Source organism: Moschus berezovskii, chromosome 10, assembly GCF_049115385.1.
Source record: "Moschus berezovskii isolate FMDL1 chromosome 10, NW_MosBer_1.0, whole genome shotgun sequence".
NCBI classification, from domain to species: domain Eukaryota; kingdom Metazoa; phylum Chordata; class Mammalia; order Artiodactyla; family Moschidae; genus Moschus; species Moschus berezovskii.
The window spans coordinates 108,452,515-108,473,146 of NC_142469.1; the positions used below are offsets into that span (position 1 = coordinate 108,452,515).

The following is a 20,632-nucleotide window of genomic DNA, read 5'->3' on the forward strand; positions in this document are numbered from 1 at the left end:
CCTAAAAGGTAAGGGGGCTGTGCCTTCTGATATGAAAATACAGCCCGCAGAACCCTGTGGGGCCTCCTGGGGAGCAGCCTTTCTCCCCGCTCCCCCATTCTCTGCTTTACCAGATAATAGTATCTGATGCACATTTCCGGAGTTGCTTTATAGATATGAAAACACCCCACCACATGGGAGATTTAACTACTGGGGCATAGAGCCCCAGGCTTCATGGAGCAGAGGTACTGATAAAGGTAACCCCTGTGACACCACCCTGTTCCCTCACCATCAGCCAATCAGAGGTTTGTGCACCAGATGGTCACTGTACCTTGCCACTACCCTGTCTCACCTGGCTTTTCAACGTGCTTTGCCAGAACCCTTCAGGGTTGTTTTTTTTTTGTTTGTTTGTTTTTAAGACATAAGCCACCTAACTCCTTGCCTGGCCTGGCAGTAAACCTTTCTCTCTTTCAAATGCCAATGTTTCTGTTTGTTTGGCCTCAGTGTGTGGGGCACAGGAACTGTTCTAACAGAAAGATTTTGAAGCTATATAGGAAAAAAATTAAGGTGCAGAATCACGTGTGTAGTATGCTAGTCATTTGTGCATAGAGACAAAGAAAGTATATAAATTTGTGTTCCCAAAGATCAAGAGAAATGTTGGCAATGGTTGCCTCTCAGGATGTTAAGGGGGTGAAGGTTGGAGGGTAACTATTCTCTGTGTACCCTTTGTTCCTTTTGAAACTTGTACAACGAACATATGCTGTCTATTAAAAATAAATATTAAGAAAAGAAATGCCTTTGGGAATTGAAATAGCAATCATTTCATTGAATCAGATTTATTTTCTGTTAGGGTGTCTCGAAAAGGCAGAGGAACCAGAGATCAAATTGCCAACATCCGTTGGATCATTGAAAAAGCACAAGAGTTCCAGAAAAACATCTACTTCTGCTTTATTGACTATGCCAAAACCTCTGACTGTGTGAATCACAACATACTGTGGAAAATTCTGAAAGAGATGGGATACCAGACCACCTGACCTGCCTCCTGAGAAACCTGTATGCAGGTCAGGAAGCAACAGTTTAAACTGGACATGGAACAACAGACTGGTTCCAAATCAGGAAAGGAGTTCATCAAGGCTGTATATTGTCACCTTGCTTATTTAACTTATATGCAGAGTACATCATGAGAAATGCTGGACTCTTCCACAGGTCACTAATCATATCATCTGTTCTTCGGTTGTTATGATGAAAGAGGCAACTTCTGAAGAAGTACTTAGTGGATGATAAAAGTGTTATAAATAATAAACAAGAGTCTCATCGTATAGCACAGGGAGCTCGTCAGTATTCTGTGATAAACCATAATGAAAAGGAATATGAAAAAGCATGTGTATATATGTATAACTAAGTCACTTTGCTGTACGGTGAAAATTGACATTGTAAATCAACTATACTTCAGTAAAATAAAAAAATTTTAAGTGTTTTTGTCCTGTTGCCCATTTTTTATTTTGGCCAAATAAAGTATGGCTTTCTTTGGTTCCGGTCAGGCAGGCACAGTTCAGTTTGGTTAGCTTGGTATACTAATTTAAAGAGCGTGGTAAATGAGTAGCCCATAGAATCCTGCAGTTCAGAGCAGACCTTGACACTTAAATTCAAAAGCCAAAGTACATTTTCGAATCTGAAGGCAAAATATCTCAGCCGAGCCAGCCCCTGCCCTCCCACCTGTAATGAATCCGCCGCACTGCCCCCGGGGCTTGGGGAATCCGTTCAGATTCTTCCCAGGTGTTACTCGGTACTACTCAGCACAGAAAAATCTCAAAGAGTCTTTCACAGCAAGGAGTCTTCACTCTGCCTAGCAGTTCAGTAATTTGCTAGTGAATTAATGGCAAAGGAATAAAGAAAACAGAACCATCACTGACTGGCCTTTCCAATTGAAATGTGCGACAGTTCAGGCTCCAGTATCAAGGGGTGTAGCCTGGCCCCTGAAAGGCGAGCTGGGCTGAGTCCCCCCGGGGTGCCTGGCTGTCACCCAGAGTGGCTGCTGCTGGTCACGGGAGAAGCAGGCGTCACACAACCTGAACACAGGCAGCCTCCCCAGCCCTGCGTCGTCCGGAGTTTCAGGGGGAAATGGTGAGGGCAGTTTTCTCGGTCAAATGTATTAAAAACTTACTTGAATCAGACAAGGTTAGTTTCTTCTATAACTCTTCCAAGTCTTTACTAAGGTTCTGGGAATGATGGGATCATAAAACATGCTTGTTCTACATAGCATTCCCCAAATTCCTTCCCCACGGAGCCCTTTGGGAAGGAGCATCTTACAGACTGTCCCTCTCGGGGGTCCAGGGCCCGGGTTCCTGCCTCCAACCCTCCGAGCCAGGGTGCGGGAGGAGCTCAGACCTCCCATTCAGGCCGACACCCTGCTCTTTAGCTGCCTACATGTGGCAAGTTCCTCGAACCCCTCAGGCCTCAATTTTTTAACCTATAAAGTAGAAACATTGCATCATACATGTTGCTGAGCTTTTGTGGGAATGAACAGCAATGACGTCCGTGGGAAGACGCACCGCCAACAGCCGATTCTGCCTCCCCGCGGCCCCTTAGGACATCACGGCCCACTTCTTTCTTGCATCCCCCTTCAGACAACTTGGGCCTGGGATCCTGCCCACCCACCTGTCTTTTGCTACTGGGTTGCTTGTTTGATTTTTCTTTTTCGGGAGAGGTTGTACCTCGCACCACCCTTTAATCCTCTGCGTTTTATCTTCTCTCCAGAAGGACAACGGTGGAGAGAGGTTGTTCAGTCGCTCAGTCGTGTCCGACTCTTTGCGACCCCACAGACTGCAGCCCGCCAGGGAGAGAGGGTGTCTGTGGGCATCCGTGTCCTCGGAGGGAGGTCGGAGGTGTCGGAGCTGGCTGGGTCCTCACCTCCGCCTCTCCTGCACAGTCACTGGGCTCTGTGTGTGCTGAAAACCAGGCTGGGGGGAAACCAAACCTGCAGAAATGGTGGCTCCCTCCTCCCGCACAGACATAGCAGGCGGGGGGAGCTGCCCACCTGCTCAGGCCCCTGCGTGCCACAGGCAGAGTGGTCCCAGCCATGGAGGCGGGTTCGGGGGTTGTCTGAGCCTGGAAAGTCCTCCCTCCTTTCCTGCTGACACTGACCTGAAATTCTACCTTTGTGAGGATGCTGATGGAACAGCAAGCTGTGCTTGGAGGGGCTCTCCCTGGCTAAACACAGGGCAGTCTGAGTATCGAAAATACTGACTCTGGACAGTGGAAATGTGGGAGCAATTCTGTGAATTCATGATTCTCAAGGGAAAACAAAAAAGTAGGACGTTCACAGAATGGGGTATTTTTAGAAATCAAATATCTGATAAGGGACTTGTATCTAAAATATTTAAAGAACTTCTACAACTCAATAATACAAAGACAAAAAACCCCAAATAATGACCAAAGAAGGACTTCCCTGGTGGTCCAGTGGTTAGGACTCTGTGCAGGGGGTTTGGGTTCAGTTCCTAGTTGGAGATCTAAGATCCTGCATGCCATGAGGTGTGGCCAAAAAAGCAAAGATCGAATAGACATTTCTCCAAAGAAGAGGTACAAATAGCCAATAAACGTATGAAAAATGCTCAGCAGCATTAGCCATCAGGGAAATGGTAATAAAATTTGTAATTAGATACCTCTTCACACTCTCCAAAATAGCTACAATCAAAAAGAATGGAAAACAGCAGGATACAGAGGAATAGGAACGCTCTGCACAGCTGGAGGGAAAGGAAAATGGTGCCTCTGCTTTGGCAAACAGTCTAGCAGTTCCCCAAGGATTAAACCAAAGTTGCCGTGAGACCCAGCAATTCCACGCCTAGGTACACACCCGAGAGAAGTGAAAATATATATCCTCAGAAAAACTTGGCCAGGAACGCTCATAGCGGCATATGAACAATGGTGAAAAAGTGAAACAAGTCAAGTGTCAGGTCAGCTGAGAGCCGGTAAACGTGAAACCCTGGAGACGCGCTACTGCACGGCCGGTTCCTGCAAACACCGATGAAGCACAAGAAGCCAGACACACGGACCATCTCTCCTGACTCCGGCTGCCCTGATCGCTCAGCTGGTCAAGAACCCGCCCGCAACGCAGGAGACCCCGCTTCCATTCCTGGGTCAGGAAGATGCTCTGTAGAAGGGATAGGCTACCCACTCCAGGATTCTTGGGCTTCCCCTGTGGCTCAGCTGGTAAAGAATCCACCTGCAATGTGGGAGACCTGGGTTCGATCCCCTGGAGAAGGGAAAGGCTGCCCACTCCAGTACTCTGGCCTGGAGAGCCCCAGGGACTATACAGCCCATGGGGTCGGAGAGAGTTGGACACGCCTGAGCGACTTTCGCTTTCTCTTTATCCTGATCCCACTCGTATGAAGCATCCAGCGCGGGCAAATCCACAGACACAGTAAGTTGCTGGTGACTGCCGGGGGCTGGGAAACAGGGACGTTAATGCATCCATGCTCTCCTCTTGGGGTGATGAAAATGGTCCAACATTGGTTGTAGCAATGGTTGCACAACTGTGCCTGTGCTAGAAACCATTGGCTTATTTACTCTAAAGGGGTCAGTTGTAGGATATGTGAACTATATCCCGACAAAGTTAGTCTTTAAAAATTTGACAGAGAAACAAATTCTTTGAAACAATGCAAAAGGAATTCCCTGGGGGTCCAGAGTTTAGAACTCTGCGCTTCCACTTCAGGGGTTACAGGTTCGATCCCTGGTAGGGGAATTAAGATCCCACAAGCTGTGTGGCGAGGCCAAAAAATAAAATAAATAAAAGTAAGGTGCAGACGGGAGTAAACAGCAAAAATCCAGACACCTGTTTGCCATAATCAGTGCACCAAATCTGCAGGCAACTAAAAAGGAAGAAGCATTGATCTGTGTGAACGGTTTCAGACAGCCTTAGTCACAAGGGGAAGCTCTTCTTTCTAGAATAAGCTCAGCGAATAAACATGAAGGAACGGCAGAATTAAAGCAACATCACTGTGTAATCCCTGGTGAATTCTTATTTTGTCACGCGGCTGTGGGAATTTAGTTCCCTGAGACCAGGGATCAAACCTGTGCCGTCTGCAATGGAAGTACAGAGTCTTAACCACCAGACTGCCAGGGAAGTCCACCCCCACCGCCACTTCCTCTTTTCTGGTCTGTGATCCTTCGTAAAATATTGATGCAGACAAAGTCATCAAGGATGCAGACCTGATTTATTCAGAAAGCGGATGGAACTGGGTCTCCACAGGGCGGGTCTCCCAGGGCCGTCTGAAAGGGGGAAATGCCAGTTTACAGTCAGGGGTGCAGCTGGACCCACTCAGCATAGCAGCCCATTCTAAGTGCCCCCTGGCAGCACCGGGCCCACAGTCCACCCCACATCTTGATTCTGAGTCTAGTTAGGCCTGTGGGTACATCTTCCGGTTCCCTGGCAATGAAACTGTTAACAGGACTAGTTAAGGGAAACTCTGAGGAAGTGACCCAGCTTCCCCAGTAAGTGAAAGTCACTCAATCGTGTCCAACTCTTTGCAGCCAGAATTCTGGAATTCTCCAGACCAGAATACTGGAGTGGGTAGCCTTTCTCTTCTCCAGGGGATCTTCCCAACCCAAGGATTGAACCCAGGTCTCCTGCCTTGCACGCAGATTCTTTACCAGCTGAGCCACCAGGGAAGCCTGAGAACACGGGAGTGCGTAGCCTATCCCTTCTCTGGTGGATCTTTCTGACCCAGGAATCAAACTGGGCTCTCTTGCATTGCAGGCGGATTCTTTACCAGCTGAGCTACCTGGAAAGCCTCAATAATAAATATTATAGAAGTATTTTATTTTCTTTTTTTCATACTATGTCTTCAATATCTGATGTGTATTTTACACTTACAATTCATCTCAATTTACATGCTAAATTTTGATTGCCAATACTTGATCTCTATTTAAATTTCATAGCATTTATAGTTTAAAAAAGTATACTCACACACGCAAGTTGTTCCAAACATACTGAAAAAATTTCCAGATCTGAACTGAGTACCAAAAAAGAAACAGAAAAAAAAAATCATTTTCCTTATCATCTGCATTCTCATCGACAAAAGTAGTTTACTTTTGAAAAAGAATTTGAAGGAAAAGCATATCAGACTCAAAGTTATATCAAGGACTTTCCTGGTGGTCCGTGGTTAGGACTCCATGATTCTACTTCCGGGATCCCGGGTTCAGTCTCTGGCTGGGGAACTAAGATCCCACAAGTCTAGGGAATAAACCCCCAAAACCAACAGTTAAAGTTAAATGAATTCACCTACATTGTTTCAAGTCAGTTGTGTTAACCTTGACATCAAAGGTTAGTGATTACCTAAGTGGAAAAGTACCGCTTCAACTTGGGAGTGGAATACATAATACAGTTTACTACTATTAAAGCGTTCTGCCTGTTTATTCACATTAGGAAACTTTGTAATATCATTATTATTGATTTGTATTCCAAAATTTTCAATTGCAAGTAAATTTGCATACCTGGCTAGCTAGGTCACAAGGGTTTGTTTTGGTTTTTTTTTTTAGTATTTACTTATTTGGCTATACCACATCTTAGTTGTGGCATGTGGGATCCAGTTCCCTGACCAGGGATCGAACCCAGGCCCCCTGCATTAGTAGCACAGAGTCTTAGCCACTGGACCACCAGAGGACCGGTCAGCAGCTTCTGTATGAAGGCGTCAAGCTTCAGGCTTAGCTCCATCTTACAGTGTGCTGTTGGGGAGACAACAGATGTCACAGTGCTGTTTGCTGCTCTGATTACTGAGCATTTGGCAAACTTCCCCTTTATGTCCAGAAATTCTTGAGTTCGAGGAAAAGTAGGGGTTAATCTTTGTAAAACTCTTTCAATGAGCACTGGCAAGTATCATCACACTCATTGTCTTTAATTTCTTTCAATAGTTCTATAAACTCAGGAAGAGTCATAACATTGGCACATATTTAATGAAAAAATTTTAAAGAACTCTATGACACTCTTCACCGTGTCTACTCCAGAAAGTCAAATGTGAATAGTTTCAATATGCATTACACAATGGAATAAAGCAATAAGAGAACCACCAGTGTCTTATTTTAAATTCCCATGAATTCTTGATTTTTGGCTAAATAGTTGAAGCATTGTCTGTTGTAACTGAAATTACACCTGTTTTTTTCACTTGTAGCTGATACGCTGCAAGGCTTGAAAATGTCCACCATGGGCTGTGTTTTTTAGGGCGTGACTTGGCAATGTTACTGTGTGAGTCTGCAGGGCTGTGGTTGGCCCGGGGCGTGACTTCAGCCCCAGCCCAGCTCAGCAGTTCTTCATTCATCTCGTATCTTGTTCCATATCTGTTCCACATGCTTAGGTGTGTTTTAGATCATTTATTATTATTACTTTTTTAAAACCTAAATGTTTCAAGCAATTGAAAAATGTGTATATTCTGAATACCGAACACTGGCAGCTTGTCACATTTTTCATGAGCATGAATTTCCTTTCTCATAACAAGGGGTCCCCAACCTGCTGTGTCAGCTGCCAGTCTCTTTGTGACACAGTACAGATCGTTGCCTCTGATGCTCCGTGAGGGTCTCTTCCTGTTTTACCTAATACCTGCTGGTGAGCTCAGGGCTTTCCACAGCAGTGCCTCTCTGAAGCCTGAAGCCAGCGGGCTGGGAGCCTGGATTCCAAAGGCTCCGACTGGCCTCAGTTAGCACATCTTCTAAATGGGGTGAAGGGCAGAGATCGAAGTAGCCAGTGGCATTCGGGTGAGTTGAAGTGTATACTGCGCGTGTCCTATGGGTACACGGCTTAGTCACAAGCACTGAAGCACAGAGTAGGATCAATTTCTTCAGAAATCTTCCACCCACAAAGCAGGTTATCAATCAACACGGTTAGGCTTGTTGACTTGACCTCAAAAACACTTCCACGTGGGCCGTGCCCTGTGGTCTGGACTGCAGCTCTGAGCGGTGAGTCTGAAAGCTAATATTTGGTTTGTCCTCATCGCTTATCCCGGCCTAGTTCTACGCTTAAAAGAAGAGGCAGCTTTACAGAATTTAATGCTGATCAAGCAAACGCTAGTGTCCTTGGGTCATTTCACTGAAGGGGCCCTGCCTGTAGCAGTAGTAAGAGTTACTCTGGACATCTCCACCGAGGGAGCAGGGGACCCCATGTGGCACCTTTTGTGGTTCCCAAGTGTCATATGGCTCCCCCCGGAGGGGAGGGACAGGACAGCCCCGACGTCACCCTTCAGTCCCCTCCCTGAGATGGGACAGGTCCTCTTGCAGCTCAGAAGGGCCCAGGGTTTGAGCCCGTGGCTTCCAGGTGCCTGAGCACGTGCGTTTTTCTGCTCTCGGCTGCTACCAGCTGTGGAAGTGAAGTTTTCCAGTTGTTGTACAGAGAAGGCAATTCTGACTCCACGTTGGAGCGGTTTCTTTGACTTGCTGTTCTTCACTTTTGTTATCATACAGAGCGGCCTGCCTCAGAGGACCCTGCCCCTCTGCCTGACTGTTAACTGAAGTGCCTTTGTTCAGATCCCTGTCCACGGTAGACCGCCCGAGGGAATTAATTAGCACATCCCCCGCCCGCGGCTTGCCATTCTCCGAGAGGCTTGCAAGGCTACCGTCTTCTCACTTTGCTACCTCACCTCCCGCACGTCTGACCTGTAAAGATCCGGGGGTCCAGCCCCCAGTTAGACGGCTCTTTTGAGGCACGAGCCTGCTGTCTTCTCCGTCAGCTGGCTTTCTAGATCGAGTCGGTTTCCTTGCCTCAACACCTCATCCTGGATTCACAGGCCTCTTGTGTGGCGAGCAGAGCAAGCTTCGCCTCGGGAACACGGTGACCTTGGGGTGGGAGGGGACCAAGGGGAGGTGGCTCTCACGGGAGCCCCTGCCCGTCTCTGCGCTGCTCCCCACGCTGGTCCAGCCTCACCTCCATCTGTCCTGCAGGCGCTGCTGGGACCCCGGGGGATGCCAGGCGGTACCCCTGGGGCTCAGGCAGGCATAGATGGTGAGGGCTCTGCTCGCGTTCCAGCAGGAGAAGCAGGCGGAGCGGGAGGCAGAGAGGGAGACGCGAGTCAGAGAGGCGGAAGCGCCGACAGGGAGGGCACCTCAGTGCGCCGACGCCCAGGGCGAGGAGGGCGAGGCAGGGAGATGGGAGCGGGAGAGAATGGGGACAGGCTGGGTCGGGAGGGCGGCGCGCAGCAGCCTCCGACCGGACCATCAGAGACAGCGCCTCTGAGAGTCTGAGGCCCGACTCCTGGACAGGAGCCGCTGGGCAGGGTGTCTCGGCAGAGAGACAGCGCGCAGACCAGGCCTCTTTCGGGAGGGGTTGGGGTGGGTCGCCCAGCACAGGGGCCCCGTGCCAGCTGGTGGCTCAGCCCCCGGCATCCTCCCCGGGGCCTCCTCCAGGGAGCCTCCCTGGCTGGCTGTGAGCCCGGCTCCACACCGCCCCGGGCGACCAGCCGGATCAGGCTTCTGTGTGTGCCTCACCCGGCGCTCACCACCCCGGACCGCACTGTCTTGTTTCTGCCCGGGGGGCTCAGAGCCAAGGGGGTGCACGGGGCTGGGCCCCCTCAAACCCTCGTGGTGAACCCTCACCCGCTGTGATGGCATTTGAAGGGGGCCTTCGGGAAGTGGGAAGGCTTCGATGAGGTCACGTGGGAGAGCGCTTGCAGGATGAAGGGCCCAAGCCTTAGTGAACCAGGAAGAGGGTCCCCCCAGACACGAGTGTGTGGGGTACGTCTGGTAGACCCGCACCCTCCAGAGCTGTCGGCAGAGTTCTGTCTCAAAAGCGGGGCTGACCGAGCCGGGAGGAAGGAGACGGAGGCCGCTGCCTCCAGGATCCCTGGTCCTCCGCACGTCTCAAGGACTCGGCCTTGTTAGGATCCGCGGAGGGCTCACAGGGCAGGGCTGGGGGCCTGGAGCCCCTGCAGTTCTGGGCTTCTCTCTTCCTCCCAGGTTCCAGGCGCTGGACTTTAAGGGCCGCGGGTGCTGGCGGGACCCAGTGGGTCATGAGCAACAGGTTCCCAGCTTTGTCTGTGCTCTTGGGCTCTGCAGGGGGAGGGTTTCAGGACACGAATGCTACTCCATTAAGCTGGCCTGGAGGACACCCCCAGACTGAGCTGCAGGCCAAGGGCACCTTCACGCGGTGAGCTGTCCTGATGAGCTGGGACCGGACAAGGGGTCCTGCTACAGCGGGGAGGGAGGGGGGAGGTGCAGGGATTGCAGGTGGGGGACGAGGCAATCCTGCAAGGGGGGGTGCCAGAGCCCAAGACCCCCAGACACAGACACAGAGTCCCAGCCAGCGGGGACGTGTGTGAGGGGAGAGGACCCGGGAGGCCTCTGGGAAGGCCGCCAGGACCCTGCAAGCAGCCTGGGGAGGAGGGACTGGGGTATGTTGTCCCTGGCTGTGTGGCTTCCACACCAGCTCTCTCAAAAGTTCTGCAAGGTATCTACTATTCTGTGATAATTCCCTTTCCGCTTAAACTTGCTGAAGTTTATGTCTGTAACCAAGACTCCCAACCGATATTCTGTAACTAAGACTCCCAACCGATATTCTAGAACGGCGCTGTCCAGTGGAACTTTCTGCCTTCACGGAAATATTCTAGAGTCTGGGCTCTCCAACTCGGGAGACCTGGCCTGGGTCAGCCACAGGGCTCTTGATATTCAGAACGGAATTTCAAATTTTATTTAACTTCTCTGTGGCGCAGTTGTAGAGACTCCGCCTGTCAATGCAGGAGATGTAAGTTCGATCCCTGGGTTGGAAAGAGCACCCGGGGAAGGAAACGGCAGTCCACTCCAGGATTCTTGCCTGGAGAATCCCCACGGACAGAGGAGCCTGGCGGGCTGCAGTCCAGGGGGTCACAGAGTCAGATGAGACTTGGCAGCTAAATAGAAACGACAAAGCCATTCACATTTAAATAGCCAACTGTGGCTGGAGGCACCCTCTTGGAGGGCACCGCACTGTGATATTAGGGCGCACCTCAGGATTAGCTGAGATCTCAGCAGCCGAGATCATGGGGCTCAGAGACCATGGGGCTCAGGGATCGTGGGGCTCGGCCCGAATGAACCAGGCTTCCTCCAGGAGGACCAGGGAGGCGGCAGCGCTGCAGAGGAAGCAGGCGGGAGGTCAGAGCGGAGCCCAGGTGAGCAGAGCGACTCCCAGGAAGGGAGGAGAGGAAGCCCAGGGTCAGGAGGTGACCTAGCAGGACAGGAGGTGGCTGGTGTGGCAGGGTGGGGGGAGACCCCATAATGAGGGATGCCAGGACGGATCCTTGGGAGGCAGTGCAGGTCAGAGGGCTTCAGTTTCAGCTGAGTTAGGGAGTTGGGCAGGAGCCGCCAGTTTGGGAGGCTGAGAGGCACGCAGGAGGCTCAGGGCTGATGGATCAGGGGGAGGCTTGTCAGGGAGCCCTGTGGCGACAAGCAGCCCACAGTGGCCGGCAGTCTGGGGGTCAGGGCAGGCCTGGGCTGAGTTTGGAGCTTGGAGGCGCACGTGGTACTGTGCGTCTCCAACAGGGCCAGTCCATGGAGCCACAGGGGTGCCTGAGAAATACAGGTGTGTTGTCTGAGCCTTTTTCCGGGGGTTACCTAAGTTGTTTGTACTACCAAAGACCTATTCTGAGATTAAATTTTTCTTACAGATCTGTTATAAGGAAGATTTTGTCTAATAATTAGGTAACTTTTCTGCTCCTCTACCAGGGTGTTTTAATTAATTAATTAAGCCATGACTTGTGGCATTTGGGATCTTCGTTCCCTGAAGAGGTGAGTGAAGTGAAGTGAAAGCCGTTCAGTCGTGTCCGACTCTCTGCAGCTCCATGGGCTGTACAGTCAACGGACTTCTCCAGGCCAGAACACCGGAGTGGGCCTTTCCCTCCTCCAGGGGATCTTCCCGAACCAGGGATTGTACCCAGGTCTCCCACATTGCAGGCGGATTCTTTACCAGCTGAGCCACCAGGGAAGCCCTTAGTTCCCTGACAAGGGATCAAACTGAGTCCTAATCACTGGCCCACCGGGGAATACCCTACAGGAGTTTTTTATTTCTTGTTTTACTTTTTAATTTTTTTTAATGGGAGGAAAGTTGCTTTACAGTGCTGTGTTGGTTTCTGCTGTACAGCGATGCGGATCAGCTGTGTGCTGTGTCACGTTCAGATGCTCAGTCGTGTCCGACTCTGCGAGCCCGTGGACTGCAGCCCACCAGGCTCCTCCGTCCATGGGGTTCTCCGGGCAAGAATACTGGAGTGGGTGGTCATTTAAAGAGAGATTTTCTCCTGTGTGTGAGAGAGCTATGCTAACATAAAATCAAGAACTGAAAGGATCCTGACATTCTGTCCTGTGTAGGTTTATGGTGTATCCATGAGCTTCTGTGTCATGAGCTTCCCAGAGCTTGTGGCAATGTTGACAGACGCCCAGCTCTGCAGAGATCTCGGGTCAGCAGCTCGTGCTGGGGCATAAGGAGCAGAGGCAGGATCTGGGACAGCTGACCTCCCCACGACACCTCCCTTTATAAGGAAAGCGTGTGATCTGGGAGGAGGTGCAGGGGACCGAGGGACGCTTTCAACACCTGCAGGACCCACACTGCCCTCTGGTGGCGTGTTCTGAGAATTGCAAATTCGCGGGAAGCCCTTACTCTGCGGGGCTCCGGGGCTGGGTTGGGGGTAGCTCTAGTGAAGCTCTGGGAAGAGGAAGAGAGCTCATGAAGTCCTTCCTGCCACGCAGTCCCCCCCCACCCCTCAGCTCTGCAGTTCCTCCCCCCAGCCCCAGCCCTGCAGCGCCACCTTTCCTGGCCCACCAGCTCCTTCAGAGCATCCTCTCAGCGAGACCCTCTCCCTCTGTCTGCACTTGCCCACCGCTGCCCCCTTGGCCTCCCTGTGTCCCCCACAGCACTCGGGGTCCTGTGATGGTCACAGCCTTTGTGTGATATTTTTGTGTCTTCTGTTTCCTATCATCAGGAAGAAAGCTGATGGAGGGTAGAGTTCTGCTGGCATCCCTGGGGCCTGGCGAGGAGCTGGTCTGAAGAAACGTTTCTATGAACAGACGGAGCATCTCTCCATCTGTCCTGGGGAGAACATTCCTGACCGCGCCTCAGGGCACCCCCTTTCCTACTGGACTTCCCCTGCCCTGCACCCCTCTTCCAGCGTTTCTATCAGCCCTCAGGAGACCGAGACCCCGCCTTGGGTTACCAGGGCGGCCCTGCCTCCTCATTTCACAGGGGGTCCTAGAAGGCTTTGTTGGAGGAAAGGGAAGTCTGAAGCCACTTGAACTTTCTGGGGACGTGGGAACCCGAGTCCCAGCCCTGTGGACCACGTCCTGGAAACCTGCGTCTGGCCTTGCGGACTGTGGTCTGGGCCCTGCCGACCTCTGGCCTGCTTTTGTCCCACACATCAGGGACAGACGCTCGTCTGGTGGCCGTGAGACTGACATTGATTATTATAATTAACCTTCCCAAGGGCTTAGACATTATTTTGGATCAAGTCCCACGTGATTCCGGATTTCTCTGGATGTTTTCTAGGTCTCATTGGGGATCTTGCATGACTAGGCCAGAGTTTGTTGTTAGCAAAAATCTTAGGCTCTGAAAATGTGTTTTAAATTTATGTTTGGAGCCTAACAGTGGTCTTAATTTCTCTTTAAAAAAATCTTTTCTTCAGTCCGAGCATCTACCTTTTCAACTGCTATTTATGACTAAAAACAAAACCCGATCGATCCGGTTTCCAAGTCCATAGGTTTACCTGATAAAGAAGCAGAGTTGGAAAGAAAGTCTGCAGGCTTTGACGTGTCCATGTGATCAAAGTTTCCAACTTCACAGTCCATCCCTCAGCCCAGAGCAGAGCCCAGGAGCCCTGAGGTCAGGGTCAGGGGCTGAGCTGACTTCCCGTTCCCCCAGGAAAGAAACCCTGTGTGATAAGATTTGTGGGAAACACTGAAATCACGAAACTCATTGCTAGCAGTGCTGTTTCTGAGCTGAGACCACACCTACGATTTGGAAATCGTGACTCTCTTGCCTAAGCTCAGGTGCTATGAAAACAACATATTGAAATTTTTTTCTCTGCTAAACGTTTATGTGATGTTTTTCTTCGTCATAGTAAAGTGACAAACACACACCCAGATTGGACATGTGTCACACAGGAGGGCTGTTGATTTTCGATCCTGAATTAGAGCTGGTGTTGGGGAATCAACTAAATAAAACTCGAAAGCCATGGGCTGGACACGGAAAGGCTGATAAGATCTGTCTCTGAAAACAGCCGGCACATCTTAAGGCCTCCGCTTTGAATCCCCTTCCGGAATGAAAGCACAGCTCCCCTTGTCTGCAGAGCTGGCCTCCCCGCAGCTGCTGTGGTGTGTTGTGCTGTTACTGGTTTACTTCCTGTTACAGTTTATGTTACTGTTGCCCTGTTCCTCTCCTGCTGGAAGCTCGGCTTCAGGAGAGGCAGGCCCAGGCCCGTGGCTCAGAACCCATCAGGACCGTGATGAGCGTGTGGTACCAGCTCAGGAGATGTGCTCTGACTCAGCCCCTCTGCACGGGGGACCACGTGTTGAGTGTGCGTGTCCGTGCGTCAGTGATGAAATGACCACCACTGTGTCAAAGCACGGACAAGCAGAGGTAGCTGAGGCGGGTGCCCTCCTGGGAAGGGAGGCGCCCTCATCCGCTGTCCGGCCAGAAAGCCGAGCCCTGAGCGGCAGAGCCGGAGCCCACGCCCGGCGTCTGACCTGGGATCCCGGGTCACATGCTGACTGGTTTCTTTCCTTGTCCATGAGCGGGACTTATCACCTGGGTGGTCTCAGAGCGGATGGACGCCAGGCTCTGCTGGGGCCCAGAACCGCGTGACCCGGGGGTGCCCTGGAAACCAGGGGCCCAGGCCCAAGTCTCCCTCACCCGCCTCGGGTCCCAGGGTCTTGGGAAGCAGATATGCCTACTGGCCTGGTTGGTGGTGCTTAGGACAAGTGACAAGTGGGACTGGAGAATACAGACGGGATGTTCTGCAGGAAAGGTGTCTGCAGGCCCATGTCACATCCTACAGAAGGTGCCTGCACTGGTGGTTGAGGGTCACCGGGATGTCCAGTGAGCTGAGGCCGCAGACCGCCCCCGCCCGGCCCAGCCCTCTCCCGCTCTCACGGGTGACGTGAGGACAGCACATACGGACCGGAGCCGCCGGTGTTGGGGAGGGCGGAGCCCCGGCCTTGCTCATCTGCACACGTGCGAGCAGTCACGGAGCTGACGCTCACGGACAGCACACGGCCAGGGGCACAGAACTGTCCCGACCTGGGCAAAGGACAGCAGTCTGTCTGTAGCCCTAGGGAGGCCTGCGGTTCCCCAAGTCTGGCCTGGCAGTGACACAGCACCTGTGAGCACCCCGGCCTGGGCTACGCCCCCCACCCCTGGAGAGACCCGGTGGGGGGCGGGTCCTGACCCCGAGTCTCCTATCCGGGCTGTGTCCCTGAGACTGCAGCAGGTAGCAGTAAGCTCCTGAGAAGCAGAGCCGGAATGTCGTAGTTGCCTGCGATCCACACACAGTTTGACCTTTGCCCACCCAGCAGACAGGATGTCGGGATGTCACGGGCTGGTCCGGGGCAAAGGGATGCTGAGACTGCAGGTGGAGTTCGGGCTGCAGTGAGCTGGCCTCACAGTGGGGAGCACATCCTGGGTTCTGGGGCGGGGAAGGGGGGAGGACGGGGCAGCGGGGAGGACGGGGCAGCTGGGAGGATGGCGGCCTCGGCTCTGAGGCTGCAGGGAGGGACCAGGAGCCGGGGAGTGCGGGCGCCTCAGAAACTGCAGACAGTGGGGCTCGGAGCCTCCAGGAGCCCCCAGAAGGTACGTGGCCCTGCCCTCACTCCGTGGGCCCACCTTGGACTTCTGACCTCCAGAACCACTTCCCAAGGGACTGCTCAACACCCCTGGCCATGGGGGCTTGTCACGCAGCAACAGACCACACACGCGAGTTGCTTTCTCCAGTCTCTTCTGGGGGGGTTTCTGAGCACCCTCTGGGGCTGCAAAGAACTCCTTGTGTATTACTGCTGGCCCTGAAAGCCAGCACGCCTCCTGCCTGAAGGCACTCAGGAGGGACCCCTCTGCTAGGGAAGCAGCCCCGAAAATGTGTGTGTGTGTGTGTCAGGGCAGTGGCCCGGCCTTCAGAGAGAGATATGTGTGTGTGTGTGTGCATTTGTGTGTGTCGGGGGGGATGGCCTGTCCTTCAGAAAGAGAGATGTGTGTGTGTGTGTGTGTCGGGGGGTGGCGGCGGTCCAGCCTGTGGAGAGAGAGGGGTGTGTGTGTGTTGGGGGGGCGGTCTGGCCTGCAGAGAGAGAGGGGTGTGTGTTTGTGTGTGTGTCAGGGGGGGTTGCCCGGCCTGCAGACAGAGGGGTGTGTGTGTGTGTGTGTGTGTGTGTGTGTTGGGGGGCCGGTCTGGCCTGCAGAGAGAGAGGTGTGTATGTGTGTGTCCTGCCTGCCGACACACGCAGGTGAGGACCTGACCAAGAGGGAAGAAGAAATGAGGTTGGAGAGCTGATGACCAGCAGCATAGCTTCTTGCTTTATTTCTGTACAAAGAAGAGATGGCCGTGAAGTGGCACGTGGTGGCACACAGGGGAGACCGGGGATGGAGACCAGCAGCCCACTGCCCCCCCAGGCCTGCTTCGCTGCCAACACAACCGTCCACTGTCTCCTGCCCGGCTGCCCGGAGCGTGCACACACAAACACACACGTGCACACACTCAGCACTCACATCTACACGTGCACACACACAGCCATGCCTCTGGCCCCCAGGACGAGAGGAGGTCGGGGGCAGTGGCAGAGGCTGGCAGGAGGGCAGGAGGCGGGGAGGCCAGACGCTCATCTGCAGACCGTCACCCATAACAGTACAGAAAGGCCAGTGTAGAGCTGTGCTAGAAAAATAGTACACTTCATAAAACCCGTGTTTATTAAAAAACCTATTCAGAAAGTCTGGAAAGCGTAGTAAATACCGTAGGGTGGCCGCCCATCTCCAACATAAAATATAAAGCGTGAGCACACGAGTCCCCTGTAAACACGGACGCGGGCTGGGGGGCAAAGTGCTGGGCATCGGGCGAAGCGGGGGCGGGTCCCTTCCTGGGTGGCCTGAGCCCCCAGAAGCTCAGCGCCCCCTTCAAGCTAGAACCCCACGGCCCTCAGAGAGGCGGGGGGAGCCAGTCCACATGGGCAGAGAAGAGTGCAAATCGGATCCTCCTGCGGGGGTGGGGCTGGGGAGGCGAGGGGACACCCGGGGGAGTGGCGGGGCGACACCCTGGTGAACACACTGGCTCCATCAGTGCTACGACCGCTCACAGGCTGACGGCCTTCCTGACAGTGAGGGTGGTCTGGGATCCTGGACAGCCCGACCTGGGGAACACGGGAAATCCCACTCTCCGCTGCTCTGACACTGGGGTGCAAAGCTTTCACTCGGGGCGGGGGTGAGTCAGGTGTTTCTCTTAAAGTGGGGCGGCAGGGTGGATGAGACTAGAGTGGGCACCCCAGAGGGTGTGACTGGGGGGGAGGCCTGCGATCCAGGGCTGGGCATCTGCGATTTCTATGAACTGGGGTGTTTGGCTCCGTGAGGGGGCAGGGCAGCCGGTTGGTCTGCTGGTGGCTGCTCCAGGCACACACGCCCTGCAAAGCCCTGCGTGTGAGCGGTGGAGGCACCCCACTCGCCAGCCAGAAGGCCCAGCTGCGGGCTGCTTCACTCAAAACTTCTGTAAGTTCAGTTGAAAATGGGCTCTTGACTTCTCCCGCCAGACTTTCTGCGGAAAGCCTCTTTTCTGAGGAGGCTGAGGGAGGGGGGTGCTGCACGGACAGTCATGTCGGGCCGTCGGGCCCTTCAGCAGAGCTCCAGGGCAGGGGCGTGGGCTGAGTGCCGGGGTGCCCACGTTGCTCTGAGAGGTCAGAGTGGAGGGCTGCACGTAGGCGAGCCGAGCCCGCGGGCCGCTCAGAGGACACGCCGATCAGCTCCCAGCGCTGCACCTCCTCCGCCTTCCCTTTTCCTCCACCGCAAGGCTGAGACTCGAACCAAATGAATGAAGCTGCCCACAAACCCAGGACGAGGCCCAGGAGCTGGTGGCCCGCACGCTCCCTGTGCAGCAAACAAGACACAAAGGACCACCGTCCACCCCGGGGAGGGCGAAACCTGTGACCTGGGCCGCTCGGGTTCGCCTAAGTGTCCAATGACAGGCGGGACCGTTCTGACCGGAGACAAAACCCTTGCGGGTAGAAGTCTCTTGAGCCTCGGGGATAAAGCACTTTCTATTGAGAAATATGAGAAATGCCTGAAAGGGTTTTGTGGGAAAACAGGTACACGGATCTGTTCCCACCTTTCCATTCTGTGTGGCTCTGAGGGGGAAAAAAGCCTCGTGGAATAAAGCTTCAGCAATATGCTTATATTTTAAGGTCTGAACTAGGGAGCTATCGTTTTAGAGTGCAGCGTTCGTTGATTTTGGGGTTGGGTACCAGAGTGAGTGGAGACGGAGGGACTTTTAAATCCTGTCTTCTTGGTTAAAATCTGGCTGACAACAATAGGCGCGCCCTCCCAGCCTGAGTGCAGGTGGGGCTCAGCGAGGCTACACCCACACCCGCATGCACACGCCCAGCAGAGACATGAAACATCCCTGAACTTCAGCTGAGGAAGCACAGCAGCACAAAAGCACAGCTTCCACAAAGGGCACCCTGCCCTCTGCAAGCGTCCTGCTGCTCGCCTCTGGCCCTGGGCGGGGTTGGGGGGGTGCGGCTGAAGTCTCCAGGGGAACAGAGAAAGGGCGGAGGGAAGCAACCGAGCTCGGGGTTTCTGGCTTCCTAGGACCAGGAAAGGGAGAGCCAGCACTCGGGAGAGGCCAGGACCTCTCGCAAGTTCGGGACAGGAGTGGAGCAGCCCTCCGCCAGCCCCCACTCCTCATCAGGGGCCACAGGCTTCGACTGGCTCCTTCCTGGGTGAGGGGACACCAGCGATGCTTGTGAAACGCGGCCACTGGTTCTGAGGTGGCCTCGGCCCTCCCCAGCTTTGCAACAGGAGAGAAGGCGGGGTCTCGGTCCAAGGAGGGGGGAAGGGGGTTGGAGGAGACGAGGGCTCTTTGGATCATTCAGAGGGATCAGGCATCCACCCGCCAGTCACTCAGCACTCAGCCGCGGGCACAGGCTGCCCACTGGGGCCAGGCCCGGGGGACACGGCTGGAACCGCCTCCTCCTCGTGGTGACATCCAGGCTGCGTGTGCCAGAGGTGGGACCAGGTTGCTGACTTTACAGCTGGAGGAGGGATCTCTCCACAGAAACATAGCCATGTGCAAGGCCCACAGGCCGGGAGGAGCCCCCAGATGCAGGGGTGCAGGAAGGACTCCGTCTAGTTGGTGGGGGTGGAGGAGGCAGGTCGGCCTGGCCGCGCGTCCGGGGGTCCCCGTCCGATCCTCTCCAGGCTGCAGGAGAAGGCGCGGGGCTCGGCTACAGCCGCGTGGACGTGAGTCTCTTCATGCCCCGGCGCTGGGCCAGGTTGGACGACAGCACGGGCTCCAGCCGCGGGGCCTGAGGGGCTCTGTTGAGAGCGAAGTAGGTGGCGGCCATGGCTCCCTGCAAACCGAGGGGGAGGCGGGTTCGCTGAGCCTGGGTGGCCGGGAGGCCCTCTGTCAGGCCCCGGGCTGGCGCACTCAGACATCCGGATGCTGCTCTGAGCACCGCGTCCGCCCACCCACCGCCCACCGTGAACTGCGCAGCGACGCGGACCCACCGTCCAGTGAACTGGATGGACGCCTCGGTCTCCCACGGAGCCCCCGGGTGAGGCCTCCTGATGCCCATCCTGCTGGGTCCCGGGGGCGCCCTTCTGGCAACAGCTGAGCCCGTCAGCCCCCAGCTCTGCCCATTTTGACGGTTTAGGACCCACTTGGGGGCCTGGGCCGATCCTGGAGCAGCTCTAACCGCCCGGGGAAGGTCGGGCTGGGCGGGTCCTCGCAGGAGCCCCGGTCCCTGCACGGCTGGGGCAGCGCACCCCTCCCGGAAGAGGGTCTCAGCAGGATGCAGGGCTCCCCGCAGATGGGCGCTGGCCTCACACGTCCTGACAGGGCGTGGGGCTCTCTGGCCAGGCAGTGATGGGCCAGGCCGCCTGAGGAGCAGGACTGGGCCACAGCGCTGCGTGTCATCACACCAGCAGCGCCGATAAGGTGGGATCAGCCTCTGCTGGCAACCAGGAGCGCTGAGGCATCAGCCCTTCCGGCGCACAGCCCGTGGGAGGGAGCCCCTGTCCCCGCCGTGTGGACCCCCTGGTCTTCTGGACACCGGCCGTCTGTCCGGGCTGCACCACAGGGGCTGGGGCGTCACCAGCGGGTGACCAGCAGCCACTGCCTGGCTGTTCGTAGGTTCAATGACACACAGCTGCAGTGGCCTGGAAATGATGGCTGCCCCACAAGGTCAGAAGAGCCAGGCAGTGCGGGCCCGCCGTAAAACAAGGATGAAAGAGGCAGTGTCTCCGTGGGGTGAGGCCTCTAGACCCCCGAGCAGGACTCCCTCTGCCGTCTGCCCTGAGCTCTGCGGGCGCAGCTGCGCTGGGCTCACCCATCGTCCAGGGCTTCCTGCACGGCCCCCAGGGTCTCGAGATGCCCTAAGCTAAGAGGCCATGCCAGCGGGGGCGTGGTGGTGGGTGAGCTACCAGGAAAGGCTGGCTGCAGAGGGCCGGGGAGGGCCAGGGGTCAGCAGACCC

General features: G+C 54.6%; 1 protein-coding gene across 7 annotated transcripts in view; it reads right to left on the reverse strand.

Annotated features, from left to right (window-relative positions):
• Positions 1–16,454: 16,454 nt before the first annotated feature.
• RPS6KA2 (ribosomal protein S6 kinase A2) overlaps positions 16,455–20,632 on the reverse strand; it is a 336,387-nt gene continuing 332,209 nt past the window's right edge. For all 7 annotated transcript variants that reach the window (XM_055433551.2, XM_055433553.2, XM_055433554.2 and 4 more), the window contains one exon: positions 16,455–19,509. In XM_055433551.2, the coding sequence (XP_055289526.1) occupies positions 19,384–19,509 (126 nt within the window). In that variant the 3' untranslated portion in view covers positions 16,455–19,383. The remainder of the gene's footprint in view (positions 19,510–20,632) is intronic.